Here is a 21,098-nt window from a genome sequence, read left to right as displayed (position 1 = left end):
TCGCATCAATGGCGAAGCCATTCCATATGAGAGAAGCCACAGATTCCTTGGTGTTGTCATCGACGGGAACCTCTCGTGGAGTCCACATATCTACGACATGAGAAAGAGACTAGTTTCGATTGTCTACGTCCTCTCCTTCCTCGTGGGAAAGTCCTGGGGCGCATCAGTGCGCTCGATGCTACAACTGTACCGTTCCCTATTTCTGGGCTACATGCGGTACAGTCTTCCGATATTCAGTTCCATTAGAAAAACAAATATCAAGACTCTTCAAAGTGTGCAAGCTCTCCGTATCTGCCTTGGACTGCCTAACTGTGCATCAACAGCAGCAACTGTTCTTGTTGCCCGGGAACATCCTGTTACTACATACATTGCTGTTGACACCATGAGAACACATATTCGGCACCTCACACGGGTTCCCTGTCATCACCTCGCAACACTCCCAATAATTAGGCCGCGTACTGCATTCGCCAAAGTCATGGAAGCCCATCGCGCATATCTTCCATCGCAGTTCATCCCTGCGTCAAGACCGTGCTCACCCTTATGGAGTCTTCATGAACCTCGGGTTCATCTCTATATTCCTGGCATTACAAAGAAAGCTGGTGTATCACTGCCCGGTCTCAAACAACTGACATTGAATCACCTGCATTCTTACCACAGTCACCGCATACATATTTACACAGATGGATCAGTTCACTCGACCAGTTCTGCGGGGTTGGTGGTGATACCGGCCAGATCCATCTTCATGAAAGTGAAGACGACCTATCCAACATCTTCAACTGGTGGGGAACTCACAGCCTTACGGGCTGCGGTAGAGTTCATCAGTAAAGAACCTCCACATGACTGGACGGTTTTCACCGACTCTAAAGCAGCCCTTCAAGCCCTGCAAGCTGCGCTACGCCGCGGGTCGCAGGACCAACTTGTTGCTGAGATCAGTCTACTGTACCACGGGACCGTTTCCAAAGGTCATGACATCATTTTTCAATGGCTTCCAGGACACTGTGGTATTAACGGTAATCGCCAGGCCAATGCGGCTGCGCGTTGTGCTCACAATGACGGACTTCCAGTGAGGATCCCAATATCACGACCTGACGCTGCGTGTGGGCTTCGCCCTTTGGCGCTGGAGCTCACACTTTCAGCGTGGAACACGGGAGAGTTTTGCAACCTCCGCCTCAAGGCACTGGACCCTGAACTGCGCCTTCATCTTCCACGTAACTTAGAACGTCGCGACGCAACATTGTTATGCCGTTTATGGATCGGTGTTGCATTTACCAATTACTATGCTTTCCGGATGGGGATGGCCGACAGTCCTGCCTGTGAAAGCTGCGGTTGTGAGGAGACCATCGCTCATCTTCTCTGTGAGTGCCCTGCATTTGCGAGTGCAAGACATACACTGTGTTGTGCCCTGGACCGCCTCGATCCTCGCCCATTAACAGAGCAAAAGATCCTCGGTCCGTGGCCACAGCAGTCGACTGCCCTCAAGGCATACAAGGCACTCTTTGCCTACTTGAGAGTGACTGGATTGAGTGACAAATTATGGCAGCGTTGTGCGTGTGTGTGTTATGCCTTTTTTCCCTTCTCTCTTCCTCCGTTTAGTCCCCTAATCCCTCTTCCCCGGTGCAGGGTAGCCAACCGGAACCCCTTTCTGGTTAACATCCCTGCCTTTCCCTCCTCCTCTTTATCTATCTATACGGCAAAGCAGAAACAAGCACATCTGTCCGCGCCCTCCTATAGCAAACGTAAGCTAGGCACGTAGACCTTTTCGTTTTTGCGGGAGGAGCGAAATGCTGCGGAATATGCAAATCTTCCTGTGTTGAATCTAGCCCAAGATATTTCCTTGATGCTGCTTCATCCGCAGTCACTCTTCGAGTATTGTACTATTGAGGTAAAACAACTGGTGTAAAATCAAACGCGTATGTTCCGCTGTCATGCCTCTCTCAGATGAATGTTCACTGGTGAGCAGTACTAAGCAGGGACCGTTGTGAGTAAGGGTTGTAACCGGAGCGATGCCTGAACATAATTTCCTGCAAGTGCACGCGTTTCAGGATTAATGTTCCCGTGCGTGCACGTGAAAACTGTCCCATTCGCTCGTTGGTGCAAAAAGCGCGCATTAGGCTGGTAGAGTGGCTTTGTAGCAGTGGCATAATTCGGTATTCGCGACTGCTCGCAGACTGCCCCACGTGCTACAACCTGGTACAAGATGCAGTGAACGAACACCGTGACAAAGTGGCCGAGCTGGCGCGCCTGCTGGACAACATAGAGAAGAACCCGCAGATCGTCAAGAGCGTCGACTTCGAGGAAAAGCTTGAGCAAGTGATGGACATAGTGAACGGCCTGTGGAAGGATGCCAAGCAGGCCTCCGGTGAGTCACGGGTCGAATTCGTGTCCTCAAACGCACTGAATACGCGAAAAGCAGATGTAGGGCTTTTCCCGGTGACATTTAGACGCATGTTTCGCCTTGTTTGTCGTAACGTTTGCGCAATCACCGAGCGGATCTTGGCGAAGAAATACAAAAACGAAAACGTCCTTTCCTTCCTATGCACGCGATAGAAACGTTCATGACTTTCCGACTTCTGTCCGACCAGAGAATGCATTAGCATTCACTGGTTGTACTACTGCTTCCGGATTGGTGAGCAACCACACAGCAGACCGTACGATCTAGACCCCCTGCTATGGAGAGGCCGCTTTGCTTAATCTATGATGCTTTCCCGAAGATAGATACTGATGAGCGGAAAATTCAACTATATTCGAGCGAAGAATAATAATTTGTGCTCACAACTATTTTTCTCCACTGTACCCGCTCGCCCATCAGGTACTGGCGAGAGCCTGGCCGAACGACTGGACGAGCTGCTTCGACGCATCAAGAAGGTGCAGGACATTGCGGGAAAGATTGGTCTCGAGATTGCTCTGGCCGAAAACATAGTTGAGGGAGCCGAGCATAACATGACCAGCGCGGAAGCGGTCGTCGAGCGCATCAAGTCCACACTGACGCAGGCACAGAAGTACCTGGAGGAAGAGGCCCAGAACGCCCTGAAGCGCGCACTCGAACGCTCGGACCGCTATGGACAGCAGTCGGAGATGATGTCCCAGATCGCCCGCGACGCTCGACAGCTGGCAGACCAGTGGGTGACACGCTCGCATTTTCCCCCCTCTGTGTTGAACCCAGTGTAGTGGACTGCTTAGGAGTTAGTTTCGCCCATGGCTATGATTCAGCCGTGGATGAACCCCGTTTTTCGCTGCATTTTCCGCTGGTACTTTACAGACGTCACCTTTTCGGAAGACCAGGACATTTTGGTGTCATGTTCACTTGAGCACCGGTTAAGGTTTTATTTATCTTCTGGCCACCACTGTACGGGCAATGATGGACTGGAAATGACTCAAACAGGGATGCTAGATGAAAGTACTACGGAACCGTGTTTAATGTGTACACTGTAGTCACTGGCATGCGTCTTGCATCATTTTGTTGCGGTCAGAGAGAAGGCAAATATTGCACTCTTAAAGTTCAGCGTCTGTCCTTCAAATGCCTCTCACCGACCGTGCAATCTGTGCGAGGAGATAGTGGTGTCTGTACGCACCAGTGAGTGTGGTAGCAGTTCTCCAGTCTTCATCTTGTGTTTAGATATTGAGAGTGTGTGAGCTCAGCACAGTGATCAAACTGCAGTTTCTGAGTCATTTTCAAGAATTAACTCTTTACTACAGCGTTTTTCCTCCACATTAAAGACAGCTGCAGAGGCAAATTTCGAGTCCGGTTTAGAGAATCGAACTTAGCTTCACCAGAGACATGTCGAAGACAAGGCCCCTTCTTTAAACGTTTACGCCGAACAGAGGGTCCATCTGTGTTCTTTTATCATTATGGCAACTACCTCTAGCTTGCAGCTGATTCTCGTTCCCCTTAGCCACAGGTGAAGCATGCCACTTGACTTCGGAAGTCACCTCACATTGAATCGCTGGTGTGCAGCTGCTTGCAGTGTGCCGTACACCCGCACCCACTGCGTTGTCCATGCGCTCCTTACATTGCAGGCACGAGGGAGACGCCGGCGAGATCGCGCACATGGCTGCGGACGCGCTGAACACCACGCAGGAAGCTCGCGCCATCGCCGAAGGAGCGCTCAGCACGCAAGACAAGACCGAGAGCGAGATATACCAGCTGAAAAACAGGTGCGGGGATGTGGTCTAGCAACATGCCCTACTTTCGGATCACCTTTCACCTTCTTTCACTACCCATCCGCCTAGAGCCTGCAGTCGAATGTTGAAAGACAGCTGGTGAATGCATTATGAAACTTTCTTGTGCTTACTAATGGTAAGTTAAAAGCGAGTGAAGACACAAAACATTGTCAGCCCACTTTGGGTGCAGCTTTAGATGCTACATGTTCGTTTCCTTTTATCTTCGGCTGTGTCCTAACTATTACCGATGAACTAGGCTGCTAAATGATGCGAGATCAACCACGACGACGACGACGTTGGTCGCAAAGTAAACTTTTGCAGATGTCTGGATTTTCAATTTTCAGTCACATTCAGCAGGTGATATTGATATGCATTACATTCGTAATGCATATCAATATTATTTACTCTTCCTTGCCCAGCCGTCGCGGTGGCTCAGTGGTTATGGCGCTCGGCTGCTGACCCGAAAGACGCGGGTTTGATCACGGCCGCGGCGGTCGAATTTCGATGGAGGCAAAATTCTAGAGACCCATGTACTGTGCGATGTCCGTGCACGTTAAAGAACCCCAGGTGGTCGAAATTCCTGGAGCCCTTCACTACGGCGTCCCTCATAGCCTGAATCGCTTTGGGACATTAAGCCCCCCATAAACCATAAACCATCTTCTTTGCCCGCTGACGAGATTCTGTACTATAATTATCGATTCGATAGTCACTGGTCAACAAAAAAAATTGAAATGCTGAAAAAAAAAGTCAGTACTTCCATAGCCAATTGAACAGAGCTAACAGACAGGACGGAAGGGTAGAACACTTCCGTCCTGGTCGTTTAGTGCTGTTCAGTCGGTTTCCATCAACATGCACCAACCAGGCCGACTAAGCCCTCTTCTTGACTCCCATAGCGACGATCTCGGTGTGGCAGTGATGTGTCAAGCCAAAAAATAATAATTAAAAGGTATGCTTCGGCTGACACCCACTTTGTCTCGGCCATGCACGCGCTGTGCAGGATGCGCGAGATCATGGACCTGATGCTTCGCACCAAGAAGATGGCCGAAGAGGCCAAGGAGGAAGTGCGGAAAGCGTACGACGACGCCCTCCGAGTGTTGTCGGACGCCACCTCGGTCCAGATGCCGGAGATCGACACTGACGAGCTCTCCCGCAAAGCGCAGGAGATTATCGACGAGGTTGGTGCTGTTCGTGCACCTTTTTGGCGCTGGTCGCAAAGGTGGTTCGTCACTACCGTATTGCCAATTCACCATGCGCGTCCTCCTTGCGTCTAATTAGTTAGTACTTTTACAAAATGCCGCGGCGAATGAAGCCTCCTCAAGTGGGCAAGCTCCGCACAAGGTTGTTATGCAGTGCAACATGCCTGGCTACTGGGACCATCGCTTGAGGCTGGTAGCCGTCGTGCGCAACTCTGATTTGCGATCTCATGCGCCCGCGTTGTTGTTAGTAATAGATATTTTAGAGTAGACCTCACATGCTGTGCACTAGTGTGACCACATCATTAAATTTTGGGGTTTTCATTCTCCTGGTTTCTTGAAGACAAGCAGATCGTTATCTGTTTCTGCAGGCTCTATTTTGTCGAGAGAGGTCTGGAAACATTTTGTTTTTGAAAACGCGTAAGATTTTATCTGACTTCTGTTAATGAAACGCATACCAATGTTTCTGTTCTTGTGCACATTTTGCTGCACATTTTGTTCAGTTCTCGACACTGCACCTTCTTTCCTCGATCCCTGATATTTGGTGCTTATTGTCTGCGCGTTTCGATAGCGCTGCGCCTCAAAAGTAAAATCCCTGCGCTTTTTTATTAGTCATGCACTAGGAGATAAAGGATCCGCACCAAGACAAGGCTAATGCATTCCTCGTACTGCTTTATACTTACACGAATGCATCGCTAGCAATCATGTGACTTGTAGACCAACGGCGGCTTTTCTGTAGTCACAACAGGTCGCGGATTCATAATATAAGGTTCCGAATATCACACGTATTAGTTATTTGTGACGTTCGTAGCTGTGCTGGAATGGTGCCTGACCTAGTACTAGTGCATGTCGAAAAAATGTGGCTTGGAAGCATAAACATGCCCAGCTATGGCGAACACTTGCGCATTGCTGCCAACTGGAGCCAATGAGCACCCGCTTAACTCTATGGAATCCAGTCTTTCATCACAAATAACCAATACTTGGGCTAGTAGGCTTCTGGCATAAAAAGACCCTTTCTAGAGCGAAGCCCTTCTCTAGATCCCATCCCTGCCTCTCTCGTCTTGTCACATTGGCACTAGGAAAACGTCTCTGCTCTCTACTATAGCTTTTACTTATATTTAAAAATGCATGGTTTATCGTACTAACCTTCTTTTTATGTGTGCTATATGGAAGTCATTCATTGGTCAGTAATAGACATAGCATGTTTTTTTCGGTGGCTGTGACTATATAAGTTCAAGCTGGGTTCTTCGAAGCTGCAATATGCGGTAAAGCGTTCAGGATTTCTATTTCATTTGGTGGCTCAAACATACCATCATGTTGAGTGGCACAGATGCTTTTATGGCTGCATTTTTGCCTAAATTTAAATCCTCGTTTGTCAACATCGGTGCGTGATGCAAGAAACGAGAACTGCTGGCCTGCTGTGAATGACCGCACTTGGAAATATCCAAGAAGGTCGAGCTGCCGGGAGGTTGCTTGTTCGTGGGTCTCACGGCTGTCGCGGCTTCCGCACTGCAGGCTGGTCGCATCCAGAAGGAAGCTGACGAGCTGCTGAAAAAACATGCCGCCGTCCTGGAGCGAGTGGGACCGCAACGCGAGGAGGCGGAAGACCTTCTCGCTGAGGCGCAGCGGCAGCAGCAGGTGTGCTCTCTTGAACTGTGTATGCCTGCGGGGCGAAACGTAAATTGGACTGCTCAGCGAAATACTGCGGGAGTAGGCTTTTCGCGGACATATGTTTGCCTGTATTGACCCTTCCGGTAACTAAATGTTCGTTAGTTGATAGAGAGAGAAGGACGGCAGTTTTCATCTGCAGATGCGGAAAGTGTCCCGAATGTTATTAAGATTCTTTTCGCTTGCTCACCTCAGTGTTGAGGTGGAGAAAAATGTGGTGGTAGCTGTGGCGAGTACTTTAGAACGACACAGACGCTTAGTAACCCAAGCAAACATGCCGTATTCTCCCGTCGCCCTCCTAGATCACCGACCGTCTGCTGGCTGAGACAGACGCTGCTTTCGCCAAGGCGAAAGAGGCAGCCGCCGAAGGCGAGAGGATACTCGAGGAAGCCCAGAACACGCTCAACGTGCTCAAAGGTATGTCACTGGTGATGCAATATTTGTTGAGAGATGAGTCACTGTCGATAAATTTGACAACTGTGAACAGAATCGCTGTTTCAGCGCCAGCTTAGCAATACTAATGATGTCGTACACAGTCAGGTGCCCAGAACAGTAAGCATGCAGCATAGCTGATGAAAAACTTATTCTGTGCTCAAAGCACGCCGATTAATAGAGAGCTTTAGCACTACTGTACGGTAAACATGGTAACTACGGCAATTGCTGCCGTACGGCAAATGTGGCTTGGAAAGCTTGGCAACGGTAGTAACGGCAACGCGTTACCGTACTTGCCGTACGGCTAACCAGCTACACTAAAACTCTGTAATGTCGCTGAGTGTCGAATAGCTGAGCAAGAGTGAGTGTTCGTGTGCTATGAGGTTGCAGCACTGATCTGGTGATGGTGGCGCAGAGTTCGATGAGAACGTGAAGGCGAGCAAGGACAAGGCACGTGCGGCGCTGCAACGCGTGCCGGAGATCCAGGCGCTCATCGAGGAGGCCGAGAACAAGACCCGTGATGCCAGAGGCGCGCTGAAGGATGCCGAGGCAGATGCCAACGCAGCCAGCGATACTGCCAAGGAGGCACAGAGAATCGCCGAACAAGCGTCGCAGGTATGCATGTGTGCTGCTGGGCCTCCTTCGCCTTGCATTTCTTTTCTTTCTGGAGGCTGGGGCGCCAGTGGCGCCTGTGTCCGCAAAAGACTCATGCCGGGGCTACAGCTAGCTGCCGTTTTGGAGTGTTGAATCCCGAGTCCAGCTAGACTACGAATTAATAGTCAAGGCATGGAGTCACCTGTCTCATGCGTGCTTTTATTCGTTGGACTATACCACTCAGCGATGAATTCGACAGTGTGAAGCGTGATTTCAAGGCTGTTGTCAGATACAACTCCAGAATGAAGCGGTGATCCAACTGCCTTGCAACTGCTAGTGTGGCATGTCAGTTGGCTAGCAGGGGCAGGGTGACTGATCACGACGTCATGAGAATAGGTCGACGCCATTGGTAGGAGGGCCTGCTTTTGAGGGGCAGTCGCCGCTCCGTTGTTGAGTTTTACCTGGCTATGGAACAGCGAGAACTCGCTGCTTAGTAGATTTTTTTTATCATTTCGAAACTATCGAATGTCTGCGTGCTTCTTTAATCAGATGCGTTGTATTCTTGGTTTGTGACCAAGCAATGGGTTATGTTCGTTGTAAAACCTGATGGATAATAACCGGTAGCGAACGCGAGTGGAACTCGATAGTACCACAATTTGATGTCTAAGCGAACATCCGTCTAAACTGTGTGGATCTCACAATTACATTCTAAAACAGGAGTGTGCTGAGAAAGCTGGTAGCAGCCAAGCGCCACTTTTTCAACGCCTGCAGACAAAGGCATGCATGCAGGCATAAAAATTCTGATATCATCAGTTACTGGCGAAGCCGGCGGTGCATGTCGAAGAAAAAAAAAGGAAGAGAAAACCTCATGAATCACAGGAAGAAAGATAACAATTTGTGGGACGAGCACGCAGCTTGCGATCATGATTGATGCCGACCCGACGTGATAGACCTGTGATAGTGACACTGAGGCTCTAGATTTATGGCATGCAATGAGCACATATCTAGAAAATTCATGCTCATTTCTTCGTACAGCTCCGGGATAATCAAACGGTGTCATAAAAGTTATGGCTGGGCATAAGTTTCGTAGCTGCTTCTGAGAGCGGCGTCTGTACCTGAGCGGTGCCTTGTCACTTGTGACCGGGTCATGATTTTGCTGCTTCTTTACTCTCTACGCAGGACGCGATTAACGTCCGCGACGAAGCGGACAATGCGAAGACGTCGGCGCGCCAGTTGGGAGACGAGGCGGAAGAACTGGCTCGCAAGGTTGAAGACACTGACGAACGCATGCGCGGATTTGAGGAGCAGGCCCGCGGGGACATGGAGCTCGCCAAGGAGGTAAGAGCCGCCGTATCGCCGACTGACTCAATCGGTTCATTTCAGACAGGCAGTGTCATGCTCGAACACCGCGCGCAATTGTGCGATGTATTGCTTCTTTCAATTTTTTGCTTGCGGGCGGTAGGTTGCTCGTGCAGGCAGTTGCTGTACGAATGAAAAGCTGCGACACAGCTGTATACCTAAGCTGCTCACAGAGCTACGAAACCACAGGAGAGTCAGTGTGTTCAGAAGGAACGCTGTCAAGCATGACCTGGCTTTTCATGCTTACCAGCATGACTGTGGTTACCATATCAATTCACCCTGCTTTTTTTTTTTGTGGCCTGCCTTTGGCTATGCCTGTTATCGCAGCAAGCATAATTTAAATGAAAGACTACCTGGGATATTAGTGTAATCTTGCAGCATGGGCATAAGAAATTCCTCTGGAGATGTCCTCACGCTTCATGCATCCGTGCTGTGCTCCACAGGCCCTGGAAAAAGCGAACGAAGCCAGGACCGGTGCCAAGCAAGCCTCGGACAAAGTTGCAGCAGCTGCAGCCACAGTCAACGAAATCCTCAAGGCCCTGGGTATGTAATGAATGCAAAGCGGTGACTTTAATACTTCAGTATTGTCGGCGCGAAGCGGTGGAAGCTCTAAGCTCCATAGAAACATGGCAAAGACCACTTTGCAATGCTGCATCACTTTAATTATGCGTTTTATAGCAAAGAAAAAAAAGCACTTGCTTGTTATACATATTTGGTCGAATCTACCTTGTAGCTGCGGTCACCGTTTCACAGTGGTAGCAACATTTGGCTATTGTGCGTCACACCTGCACTTCAGTCGTAGTTCCGACTGAAGCCTTCTTTCTGAATAAGAAAGTGGCTATAAGCAGTCTATTCCTCTGACAGCCTCCAAGGGCCGAGGCTTTCTCTACACAGCGTATGCTGCTCTTGCCAGATGACTACTGCTGCTGGGCAGCTAATGCAGTTTTTCTGACGTTATGAAAGAAGCTAAAGTTAATTTACTTGGCCAAATGATTTTGTCTGTGGTACATTATTCTGATCGCCTGCAAAAGTCTCCTGAAGTGCCTCTGCCTCAAGCAAATTTTCCTACCTAATCCTTTCCTTCCCCAATATCGTACAGAAAATTATTCTGTGGGCAATCAAACAATTTTTATTGCCAAGGCTGGATTTCCTAAGGGAGCAGCGGTCTTTTCGTCACTAACACTCATAAAGATGGTGCAGCGTGCGACATGTAAACTGGTGTCGTGCTGTTGACAATTTGCTCAAGCCCTTAGACTAAGCAGTCGATCTCATATTCATCTTGCTACTCGGGCCACTTTGACAAACGTGTTTCACAGCTGAAAAATTCCAGAAATAGCAGGAAGTGGAAAAGGGGAGTGGGCAGCGCAATTATCATGTTAGCTGTGACCACCTCAGTTCTTGTGCCACCTCGGATGTAGCGAAAGTCAAATGGTGACTCACAGCTGTGTATAGTGCGAAGGCAGAAGGGCAATGGCACACCTCAATTCCCATAAAGAGTATGTTTAGCTGCTATCTTTACAAGATATGGTGAGTGATCAGCAGGGATCAAATGGTGGACAGCAATAAAGATTTGCAATATGAACACAGAAAAAGAAAATTACGATATTTTTGGAGCAGCGCTTTCAGAACAAAGGCTTAAATATTGTTATGTGGCCCGAAGTCTAGGAAGGCACAAGGACGACCAGAGCAGAGGGCACAGATCACAGCGAACACCGAGCGTATCGCACGCACACACTGAACACTTCCTCCACGTCGTATTTACGAAGATTATCCGTTGCACGGCCCCCCGGTCGAAAAGGCACCGCCCCGGTCTACATCAGGGCGGCGAAGGGGACTGCGAGATGTAAGGTTTGAGCCTGGAAAAGTGCACAATATCAGCCTGATGGTGAGAGGACGTGGCACCAGGGAAGGCCGGAGTGGTCTCGTAGGTTACTGCACTGACTTGGCGCAGGACACGGTACGGGCTGATATAGCGGGACAGAAGTTTGTTAGAGAGCCCCACGCAGCAAGATGGCGACCAAAGCAGGACGAGGGAGCCAGGGGAGAAGGAGATCATACAGTGTCGGCGGTTGTGGGTAGCCGGGAGCGTGAGAGTTGGCGGGCGTGGTCAGCGCGAGCATGGGCGTATGCAGATGGCGGAGCAGTAGAATTTGGAAGCAGGGTGTCCAGAGGCAGGAGGGGCTCGCGGCTGTACAAAAGATAAAAAGGGGAGTAACCGGCAATGTCATGGCGGGAGGAGTTCTAGGTGAAGGTCACATAGGGGAGAGTGATATCCCAGTCGCGATGGTCTGGAGAAACATACATAGTCAGCATATCGTTGAGAGTGCGGCTGAGGCGTTCTGTGAGGCCGTTTGTCTGCGGGTGGTAGGCGCGTTGGTGAGCTGTTTTGTAGAGCATGACCGAAGAATGTCAGCGACTAATCTGGAGAGAAAGCATCGGCCTCGGTCGGTAAGAAGCTGACAGGGGGACATCATAATGTAAGATGAGGTCGGTGAAAAGAAAATCGGCAACATCAGTAGCAGTACTGGTGGGAAGTGCCCGCGTGATCGCATAATGAGTAACGTAGTCTGTGGCAACAGCCACGCATTTGTTTCCCGAGGTGGATTCCGGAAACGGTCCCAAAAGGTCTAAGCCGACGCGATGGAATGGTTCGAGTGGGACGTCAATGGACAGAAGCAGACCGGCTGACAGAGTGATGGGGCATTTCCGACGCTAGCACTCGTCGCAGTATTTATGGAGGGCGGCAGCTCAACACAACCCCGCGGGCCGCGTGTTGTGTTTGTCCCCTGAAGCAGCAGTCCGCGCTTCAGGGGGCCAACTATGGACACATGGACAGTAAAATGCCTTCAGAATATGCCAGAATTGCCCGGTGCCCATCGAACTAACTTTGACTGGCTTATCACCAGACCGGCCAGGTGCCCATCAGCGATGTGTAAAGATCCCCGAGAGCGCGGTCTGCAGGCGTTGTGCTGACTCTTTTGTGTGCCATGCGCAGCGAACGTGGACAACGTGGATCCCAGACGGCTGGACCAGCTGGAGCAGCGCCTGATGGAGGCCGAGGGCGAAGCGGAGAGGGCGCGCCTGGATGAGCGCTTGGAGGAGCTGCGCGGCGCGCGTCAGCAGCAGCAGGGATGGATGCACGACTACGAGGCGCAGATCGAGCAGCTCAAGCGGGACGTGGCCAATGTCAAAGACATCAGCGACTCGTTGCCCGACCGATGCTTCCGACGCATCAAGCTTGAGCCGTGAAGTAGCGGCGGTGCCAGGGACGACAGCAGAAGCAGGGGAGTGAGAAGGAGGGGTGACAGCTGAGCTCGAAAGTAATAGAAAAGGAAGCTTATGTGCATGTTCATGATAACGGCGCTACAACTTCGGAGTAGCTTGGAGAAGTAAAGAGCGGCGCACTGGGAAGAGATTCACAACGCTAGGACATCATCAATGAGGAGCTAACACTGCATGTGCGCCGACTACTCTTTCTGAATTGTTTGTTGTTCGGGAAAAGAAACTGAGTCCATAGAGCACGCCGATGGCATGCTTGTGTGTCTTTTTGCCACATGACGCGGACCTACTCCATTGCTGTATGCTACCATGGCAGCAGTGGCTATCTTTGATGCTGAAGTCCTGGCAAGTTGGCGGTTGAACTGCATCGGGAACCTGCACGAAGCGTTGCGATGTTGTATGGGAATCAATGTTTGAATCGGGACCAGTTATTATGGACCAAAGGATGAATATTGGTGTTGAGGAACTTCATCCATGCAGGTGGGTTAGAAAGTGGAGGGTTTTTGTTTCAGCATTGAATCTGCGAAAAATTCCGACATAGCCTGCAATGCATTGAAAATGAAATGAGTTGAAATAAGCCATACTGAAAATCTACCGTAAGGAGATTTCAACGCTGCGTAGGCCAAGAAGAATGCTCCGGAAACAGTAGTGTTCGTCTTGCTCCAGCGGTTTTCAAACGAGTTCAAACAAAACTGTTCAGTTTATGTGACTGCCTCCACTAGCTACATAGCAAAGCAACTTAGAAGTGAAAATACAGCTGATATTTTAAGTAGTCAATGCACACAAGTGTCCTTACATCTCGAAACGGCGTATTATTAAGGTGTTGCACTCGACGGACCTGCTAGAAAGGTGGTTAAATGAGTCGGTGTGACTTTAAAATACTGTAGGACTACACAGGTCAAGGGCACCATCATATCTAGATGGAAGCTGCTGTCTTGCAGTCATAAACCCAGAGTCACGTTTGTTTTTTTGTTTGTGGCAGTGCATTTTGTTCCAGCGGGCTGTAATAATGCATCATCCGCCATACGTCTACCAGAGTGAAGGAAAATGTTCATTTCTATGACTGCCCGTATTCTCAGATTGCGACCAGGTGGCTTAGTGGGCGGCGTTGAGCTCCTAAGGGCAACTACGAGTAATTAGCTCTGGCAGTAGCATCAGCGGCAATCTCCAGACATTACCTGGAACCCATTAGCGCTTAGGAGGACATGTGAAAATATGCATACCAAAATCTTGGAAGAGCACCCCAACCTGCGGTTAACAGCCTTTAACGGAGATGAGTGACTGCAGGTCGCTGTCCTGTCCTCTCACCTTCATCAGCACACCGAAGGCAGAATTGGTGGCAAAACGCTGCACACACTTTTTGTGCGAGACTGCTTTCAAGTAAAATTCTTGATTTGCAGCTAAGAAGGTTTACGAAGCCAGAGTTACCACCGAAAGCTGTTCCAGGTACAATGCTCGCGCCTCAGTCTTCTGCGGGCAACTCAGCCGTTGTAACCATTCGGGCAGGGTGCTGGCTGAACAGGGAGTCAGCTGCTTTGCACTAGGATCCCATTCACGGGCAAATCACCAAATTATGAGGCTTCTTTTATCGTCCGTAACTTGTCTGAGCAAACTCAACGTCACTGCCACTGTGCACTTCTGTTTATGTAGGTTGTAGCGCGGTGTAAACGCAATTCTTTGCACAGACAACTTTCTCTACCGTTAGCGATGGAGTGCAAAGCACTACCTACATACAAAGTCCAAGCTGTGTGGCCAGCATACTGACACACCAGTGATTGAAAAGTGATGCTCCTAACTGGCAGGCACCCAACAGCCGTTGTTTTCCTTTTATGTTTTGCTGCATGCTATCCAGTCTGGCAACTGTGAATATTGGCAGTCAAATCAATTGTGTGACCACTGCCACCAACAAAAAATGGTTTTGCGTATTTGCTAAGCTACAGGCAGCATAAAAAGCGCATTGCCTGATACGCTCAACTAACTCAAACATGTTCTACAGGCGCCGTACATTACCTTTTTCTATCAGACAGCCGATCCTGTCTTTTTGGGGGCCGATCCTGTCTTTTTGGGGGGGTTTACCGTGATTTGTGGCGAGTACAACCAAATGTATAGGTCAAAATTGTGTCAGCGTGACTATTAGCTAGTGACTAATTGTGACTAATAGCTGGAATGTTTTAATCAAAACTGGAAGTGATACTTTAATGCACCTCCTTGTTGAGTAGTATGTTACTGCCTCAGTCGCTTATTTTACGAGCGTTGATGCCATCAACGCACGAAAAGCAAGCTTCTACAAACTCCCTTGATTCATACGCCTGTAATCTAAACAATCTCGAATGGAAGCATTTTGCGTCATTTCAGAAACTGCATTTGAAAGTTTTAAGTTATTGCAGTCGTCCGTGTGTCCTCCACCAGATCTGTGCATAATCATTTCAAGCTATGCCTGCTGTGTCTCGATGTCCACTGTGTGGGAACTGCCACTCTCCTCCAATGGGAAACCACGCACAGAGCACTGCTTTCTAGTGTGTTGAGCTGCGACGAAACCACACCTCGTTTTTTTTACTCTGCTTGAGCAGGTGAACATCACATGTACAGAGTGCAATAGTACTAAGAGAATGTAGGATGCATCTCATTTTTTGTCTGTTTTTCTGCATTTGTGTAACCTTTTGGACATATTACAACTGTTTCGACTTGTTACTCAGAAAAACATAAAAAAGGTCATTGTAAGAGATCAAAGTACTGGTTGTTTTGAGACTGCCACAGTGTGCTGAATGCCAAACAGAAACCAGTGCCAAAGAATATGTCCCATAATGTTTTTTCATGTGTGCATTTAATAAAGAGCAATTAAACACGTTGTTCTGTACAACTTCGCTTATTCCTGTCAAACCGAGCAGCAGTGAGCTCGATGAATGCATCGACAAGCTCTTGCGCTGCTATTTCCACAGCTGCTGCCAGAAAAATATTCCTGGACTCGTGCGTGACAAAAATGGGCTTGCCCTTGGAGTTTTCATCCTGACCCACCGAGTTTGCTTGACATCAGTTCCTGTTCCAGAATGAAGTACAACATTATAAGCTTGTCTGAGTGAAATATGGCAAAGGCAGGCACCTCATCGACTCCACCCTTTTGTTGTTTTGTTCGAAAATTGCAACCATCATGTGCAACCACCATGTGCACATATTTAAAAACCATATATCGAGCGTGCTTTAAAAAGGAGCAAAGGACAGGCCCCACGACATGGCTTAGAGGCGTTTCAAAAAATTGTGGAATTTTATGGGAACGCATGATAAAATCAATACATACATATGACGTGCTGCAGAAGCTCACGGGTGCGGGACACCATGACTGCAGAGCCATACAGCGACGCAATTGTCATTTTGCCTCACGCTGGTTTTGAGAATGAAAGTAGCGAAGAGGGAACTCCTCTATCGCTTCAACAGCTCGTCCGAATAAATAAGCACAATGTTTCCTACAATACGAATGCATGCTCTTCTTCAGGCTCTCGAAAGCATCGGCCCTAGAATTTTTGGACTCTCAACATATGGCTCGCATGCTTAAACCGGCCAGGATCGACATTATTCGGGGGGGGGGGGTCAAAGGTAACAAATATGAAAGGGGGACAGAGCGGTAGTTGCTGAACAGCGCGTACCCAACTAGAACACTGCCAAGAAAGTTTGGGGCGGCGAGGGAGGAGGGCTGCTGGATTCTGCAGCTTGATCTGATTCTGTAATTCGTTCCCCAGTTTCGTGCCGTCGGCGTCCTCTGTGGGCCATCCTTTGATGCGTGGTGCACCACCCCTTCGATATCCTGTATTTGCACATATTGTATATTGCTGCCCTACCCTATCCTTTCTCACTATCGCTCCCCCCTTTCTTTCCCTGTCCCGGTCCTTTTATTCCCGCTAGCCGCAGCTCGTGTGCTTCAAGTTTTGATGGCAGATGCCGCGGCTAGCAACATCTTTTCCTTCCATTGTTATTTTGTTAATGAATAGCCACTAACAACAACAACCACTTCTGCAAGTGACAGAGTAGAGAGGGAAATCCTTCTCTCCATTTCTAGGTGAAATGTGGAAAGAAGAGTGTGAAAGGCAATGCGTGACAAAGTGGAGAGAGAGAGAAATCCCCTCCACATTTATGGGAGGTGAGGGCAACAGAAAGTGTGAACAGGAGATATGCGACGGGTGGTTTGGGCGCCCGCCTCGGCTGCGGGAGGTGGTTGGTTCGAAACCTAATGCCAGACAAAGATGGGTACAAGCGCCGCCCGTCCTTTTGCACATGCACATGCATGTTTACAGCTTGACGAGGCTCCAGCCACCTGTACTGCAGTCACTTGTACTACTGCTCGGGCATTTCCCTGTAAATAGGTAAGCAGTCTCTCGGTAAAACTTTCGGAAAGCAATGATAATAAAATGCAAGTAAGCAAGTAACACAAAGCAGGTTTGCATAATTATTGAGAAAGCATCAACAGTGCTTGCAGTTTAATTATACCAACATTTCAGAAACACTTGTATGGCATTGCCAGGATATCTATTTGTTTAATATCGAGGCAGTTTAGTGTGTATGGCAGCGTTTGTTTTATTCTTTTTTTTTCAGTGAATTGTACAGGAGAAGGGAAGAAACCATCATGACTGATACCTAAACGGATATGTGTTCGTAGTTTTATCAGATTTGCCAATTCTCCTTCTGCTGCACTCTTCTAAATTCTTAAAAGGTTGTATTCGTACATACCTTCTATTTACAGCATCTTATGTTTGAGGAAAAGTAGCCTTGTATGTTCCAACACCTCAGCTTTCAAAGGTGGTTCGTATCACCGTGTTCACACGGGGTTCGAATTCGATACCTCTAAATAGCGTGTCTAAACAGACGTACAAGTTAACTTTTACTGCTGTAAATAATCTTTCAAAAGAAGTTCATAATACCACTGCAGTTCTGAGCAAGTCAGGATTCACATCCGACTGTCTTAATTTGCGAGAAGAAAAAAAACCACCTGCGCGTTTCAAACATGAATGAGCTGGCCTAAAGCCAGCGCGAGTGGCGCTTGGTCTCTGGCCGTAGTTTATGCACGGAAGACCCCGGAAATATTCCTGCGAGACATTCGGCTGCTTGAAGTTATTGTTCTGGGACACGTCGTCTCCGCGTTGACACCGCATCATCCACGCTCTCTTGTACGAACGAAACAGTCCGGCATTCGCCATAAATAATAAGGTAGCATTCGGCGAAGGCGCTTATCGCAACTGCAGGAAGCGCGGAAAGCAACATTCGCTTTCTCTAATTGCTGTTGCCCACTGTGATGCGCAGTGCCTTTCGCCGCTTTTGCCTTCGCTGTTTTGCAACAGTGGAGGTGTGCGTTCCTGGGATCTTTGCAGGCTATATTTGGCGAAATATGCTGGTATAGTTAAATCCGGTTTATGGTGGTCTCGTGTTAATCGCAGGGCTAGAAGGTTAAATTCCCCAGATGGCGTGATGGGCACAAAATGTTCGTTCAGTGAAGCTGTGTATAACTACACAGCTGCTGCAAAAAAAAAGCAGAAGAAAAGAAGCCCACATCTAGCTAGCATACATTTTGAAGAGCATGGTTTGAGTTCTCTTCATTTTTCTGATATAAATTGTTGCACATACTGCTAGTGAAATAGAACTTGTTATTCTGTGCCGTGTATCTTCTTTGGTATCCTTTTTTATACTGTGTCTCTTGGACCGCGCTGTATAATTCATGATGCTCCCGAGCCAACTATCCCGCCTTAATGCAGAGTACAGAACTGCTTTTAAGCTTAAGCTTCCTGAAAAGTTGTGCTACACGGTTACCCTGGAAGCTTTTCGTGACCAGCTTGCTGGCATATAAGGCTTGTATTTAATTTGCCCACTGCAACACTTTGTACTTTGAGAGCATACTGATTTTTGAGTGGACAGCTGTTAAATGTGCTCATGTAGTTGTGAAAAGAATTTTTCTTTTGCTAGAATGAATTTGTAACTTCATGCATGAGATCCCTGAGCAAGGTTTTTGATGTCGGATTGTTTGCATGCTATGTTTGCATACAAGTAGCAACAATACTAGCCACGGTTTAATCACGCTCTCTGGTGGATAGCAAAACCTTCTCAGTTTTATGCTGAGTGAGTGTGCACGTTTCTGCTTTTGGCTGAGTTGTGAACAATGCTGCCATGCATGGTCAAACCCCAGCTTAATGTTCAACCTTCATTTTAATGCCGCTCTTGGTGCTAAATGTTGCAATCAGCCTCCACAGTATATGTTTGGGCAGCTGGCTGTGCAGCAGTGCTGCAGCAGTGAGGACAAGAAAATCCTACAGTTTGTTTTTGGTCTTGAATACCGTATTTATATTCATAGTATGTTTTTGTGCGGCTGCCCGTGCTTGGAATGCTTTCTGATACAGCAGTGAGGATTGGCAAATATACTAAATGTTTGAGTTTTTGACCCTGAATGCAAAATTTAGTATCACCACTACTTCAAGAGCCGCTCATAGGGGTGACAGAAACGGAAATGGAGAAGGGGAACAGTGCCGGGAGTTTTTTTTTTTTTTTTTTGGGGGGGGGGGGGTGTTGTTCTTCTGAAGGGCTGAAATTTTGCATAGGAAAACCATGCTGAACCCCATTTTCTCAACAAAAAAAGTCCAAGAAAGCCCCCCCCCCCCCCCCCCCTCTTAAGACGCAAGAGGGGATATGCTCGAACTGGCCCACCCAAGCCCACAGCAATTCCTAATAACCTCAAGTTCCTCAGTTATTACAATCTGGCAAAGAGCGTCGCTGCCGGGTCAAATGTTCCTGAAGTTGTGGTTAGCTCGCTTCTATCATTCAAGGACCAGGCGGCAGGAATTCTCACACGAGCAGCAGGAACTTCTTGATATGCTGATCCACATGGGTAATCTTGATGAAGCAGAAAGAGCTCTTAACAACAAAGAAGCTATGACAGCAAAATTCTTATAACAATCAGAGGAGTGACTCAAGGCTTACTTACTATATTGCGGGGTGTGTTGAAAGAAGGTGTATCTTGAAAACAAAATGTCGTGTGTGCATGGATCAGCTTCTTTTACCAGCTCCCGATGGCAAAAATTTGAATGCTGCCACATTTACAAAAATTGCGATTTTGGTGGCTTGCTCAACCCCGCACTGAGCCTCTTCAAGTTCATGAGTCAGCTTCAGGACGTTTTCACAGGTTGTTTTAGTTATGGAGAACTGCATCACGACAGCATCATGATTGTGCTTGCTCTTCTGAACACGACGGGCATGAACGGTATTGAATGCGATCAGCACTTCAAGGAGCTCGCCTCAAATGTGACTGGGTTTTATCTTGTGACCAGAATACATTTTTTTTTTTGTCAAAGGTCTCAACATGTCTTGTGACTTCGCCTGAAGGAAAGCACAGCAGCATTTAAAGTATAACCGTGTGTAGGAAATTGAGATGGAAGATTTTGTTGAGGACTGAGTGGGGCACAGTATATTTAAATAAAATTAGTTGTGTCATGCATATTCGTGTATTTTTTTTTCTAAGCGGGGGAGGGGGTGCGGCTACTGTTGCCTTAAGACTGGGTCGCCGTGCACAAAGTGTGCCGGAACTATTTTTGGCGCTTCTTTCAAGTTCGTGGAAAGTTGGATTTAGATACATGAAATTGAACTGCACTTCTACTACCTTTGTCAAGAGCTCAGAGCTCACGGGGTTTGCTTCTAGGGCGTACAGTGGGGCTCCTGTAGCACATTTGGGCGTTCAGCCCATTGGAGGTAACGGGACAAAAAATCTTACCTTCCGGAGATATAGAACGCTGGAAATGCATTACGAGCTATGCAGTGTGGCTCGGAAGTGAACTTTGTCGGCTCTAAATTTTTTACAAAGGCTCTACTTACACTGATGCTGCGAGTAAGTCCACTAGCTCGCCCTTCTAAAGAACTACGTGCTTTAAAAGACTACAACGAAAGTGTTTCATGTGACCGCGGCACGCTCCTCGCCGAACCCTGGCTTATTCCCCGTCGTGGGTGCATGCCATATCATTAACGCAACAACATCGAAGTCACTGCATCATCATCATCATCAAAACGTTTATTTCCACCGAAATGAAACTCCTTTTTGGACCCCCCGGCACGCAGGCCTAAGGGAGCCCTACTTAGGAGCCTCGCAAACTAAGGTCTGGTGAAGACACATTGTCGCTTCACGGCCTCAGCCGCCAGGCAGATGGCTTGTCGCTGCTTAGCGGGGTCCTCGCTCCGCAGCAAGGTCTCCCAGGCTTCTCTATCTTCTATCTTTTGCTCGGCGCCTGGGCTTCCAGCACATTCCCATATGACGTGGTCGAGAGTGCCCCTCTCCCCGCACGTTATACAATATTGGTCTTTCTCCTCTTTGGAGATTGTGATGTATACCCAGAAGGGGCTTATATGATTCCCCCCTTGCAATCTTCTCCACGCAATTGCCTCCTCTGT

The 21,098-nt window shown here is 48.3% G+C and overlaps 1 protein-coding gene across 2 annotated transcripts in view; it reads left to right on the top strand.

Moving 5' to 3' along the window:
* The window catches only part of LanB2 (laminin subunit gamma-1), a 146,450-nt gene extending 130,904 nt beyond the window's left edge, over positions 1 to 15,546 (top strand). For both annotated transcript variants that reach the window (XM_077650113.1, XM_077650112.1), the window contains 10 exons: positions 2,168 to 2,359; positions 2,810 to 3,119; positions 4,018 to 4,155; positions 5,159 to 5,336; positions 6,870 to 6,992; positions 7,325 to 7,439; positions 7,870 to 8,069; positions 9,228 to 9,386; positions 9,851 to 9,950; positions 12,403 to 15,546. In XM_077650113.1, the coding sequence (XP_077506239.1) occupies positions 2,168 to 2,359; positions 2,810 to 3,119; positions 4,018 to 4,155; positions 5,159 to 5,336; positions 6,870 to 6,992; positions 7,325 to 7,439; positions 7,870 to 8,069; positions 9,228 to 9,386; positions 9,851 to 9,950; positions 12,403 to 12,656 (1,769 nt within the window). In that variant the 3' untranslated portion in view covers positions 12,657 to 15,546. The remainder of the gene's footprint in view (positions 1 to 2,167; positions 2,360 to 2,809; positions 3,120 to 4,017; positions 4,156 to 5,158; positions 5,337 to 6,869; positions 6,993 to 7,324; positions 7,440 to 7,869; positions 8,070 to 9,227; positions 9,387 to 9,850; positions 9,951 to 12,402) is intronic.
* The last annotated feature ends 5,552 nt before the right edge of the window (positions 15,547 to 21,098 follow it).

The sequence above is a fragment of the Amblyomma americanum genome, chromosome 1 (genome assembly GCF_052857255.1).
Source record: "Amblyomma americanum isolate KBUSLIRL-KWMA chromosome 1, ASM5285725v1, whole genome shotgun sequence".
Lineage (NCBI taxonomy): Eukaryota > Metazoa > Arthropoda > Arachnida > Ixodida > Ixodidae > Amblyomma > Amblyomma americanum.
This window is presented reverse-complemented; position numbering and strand designations above follow the sequence as displayed.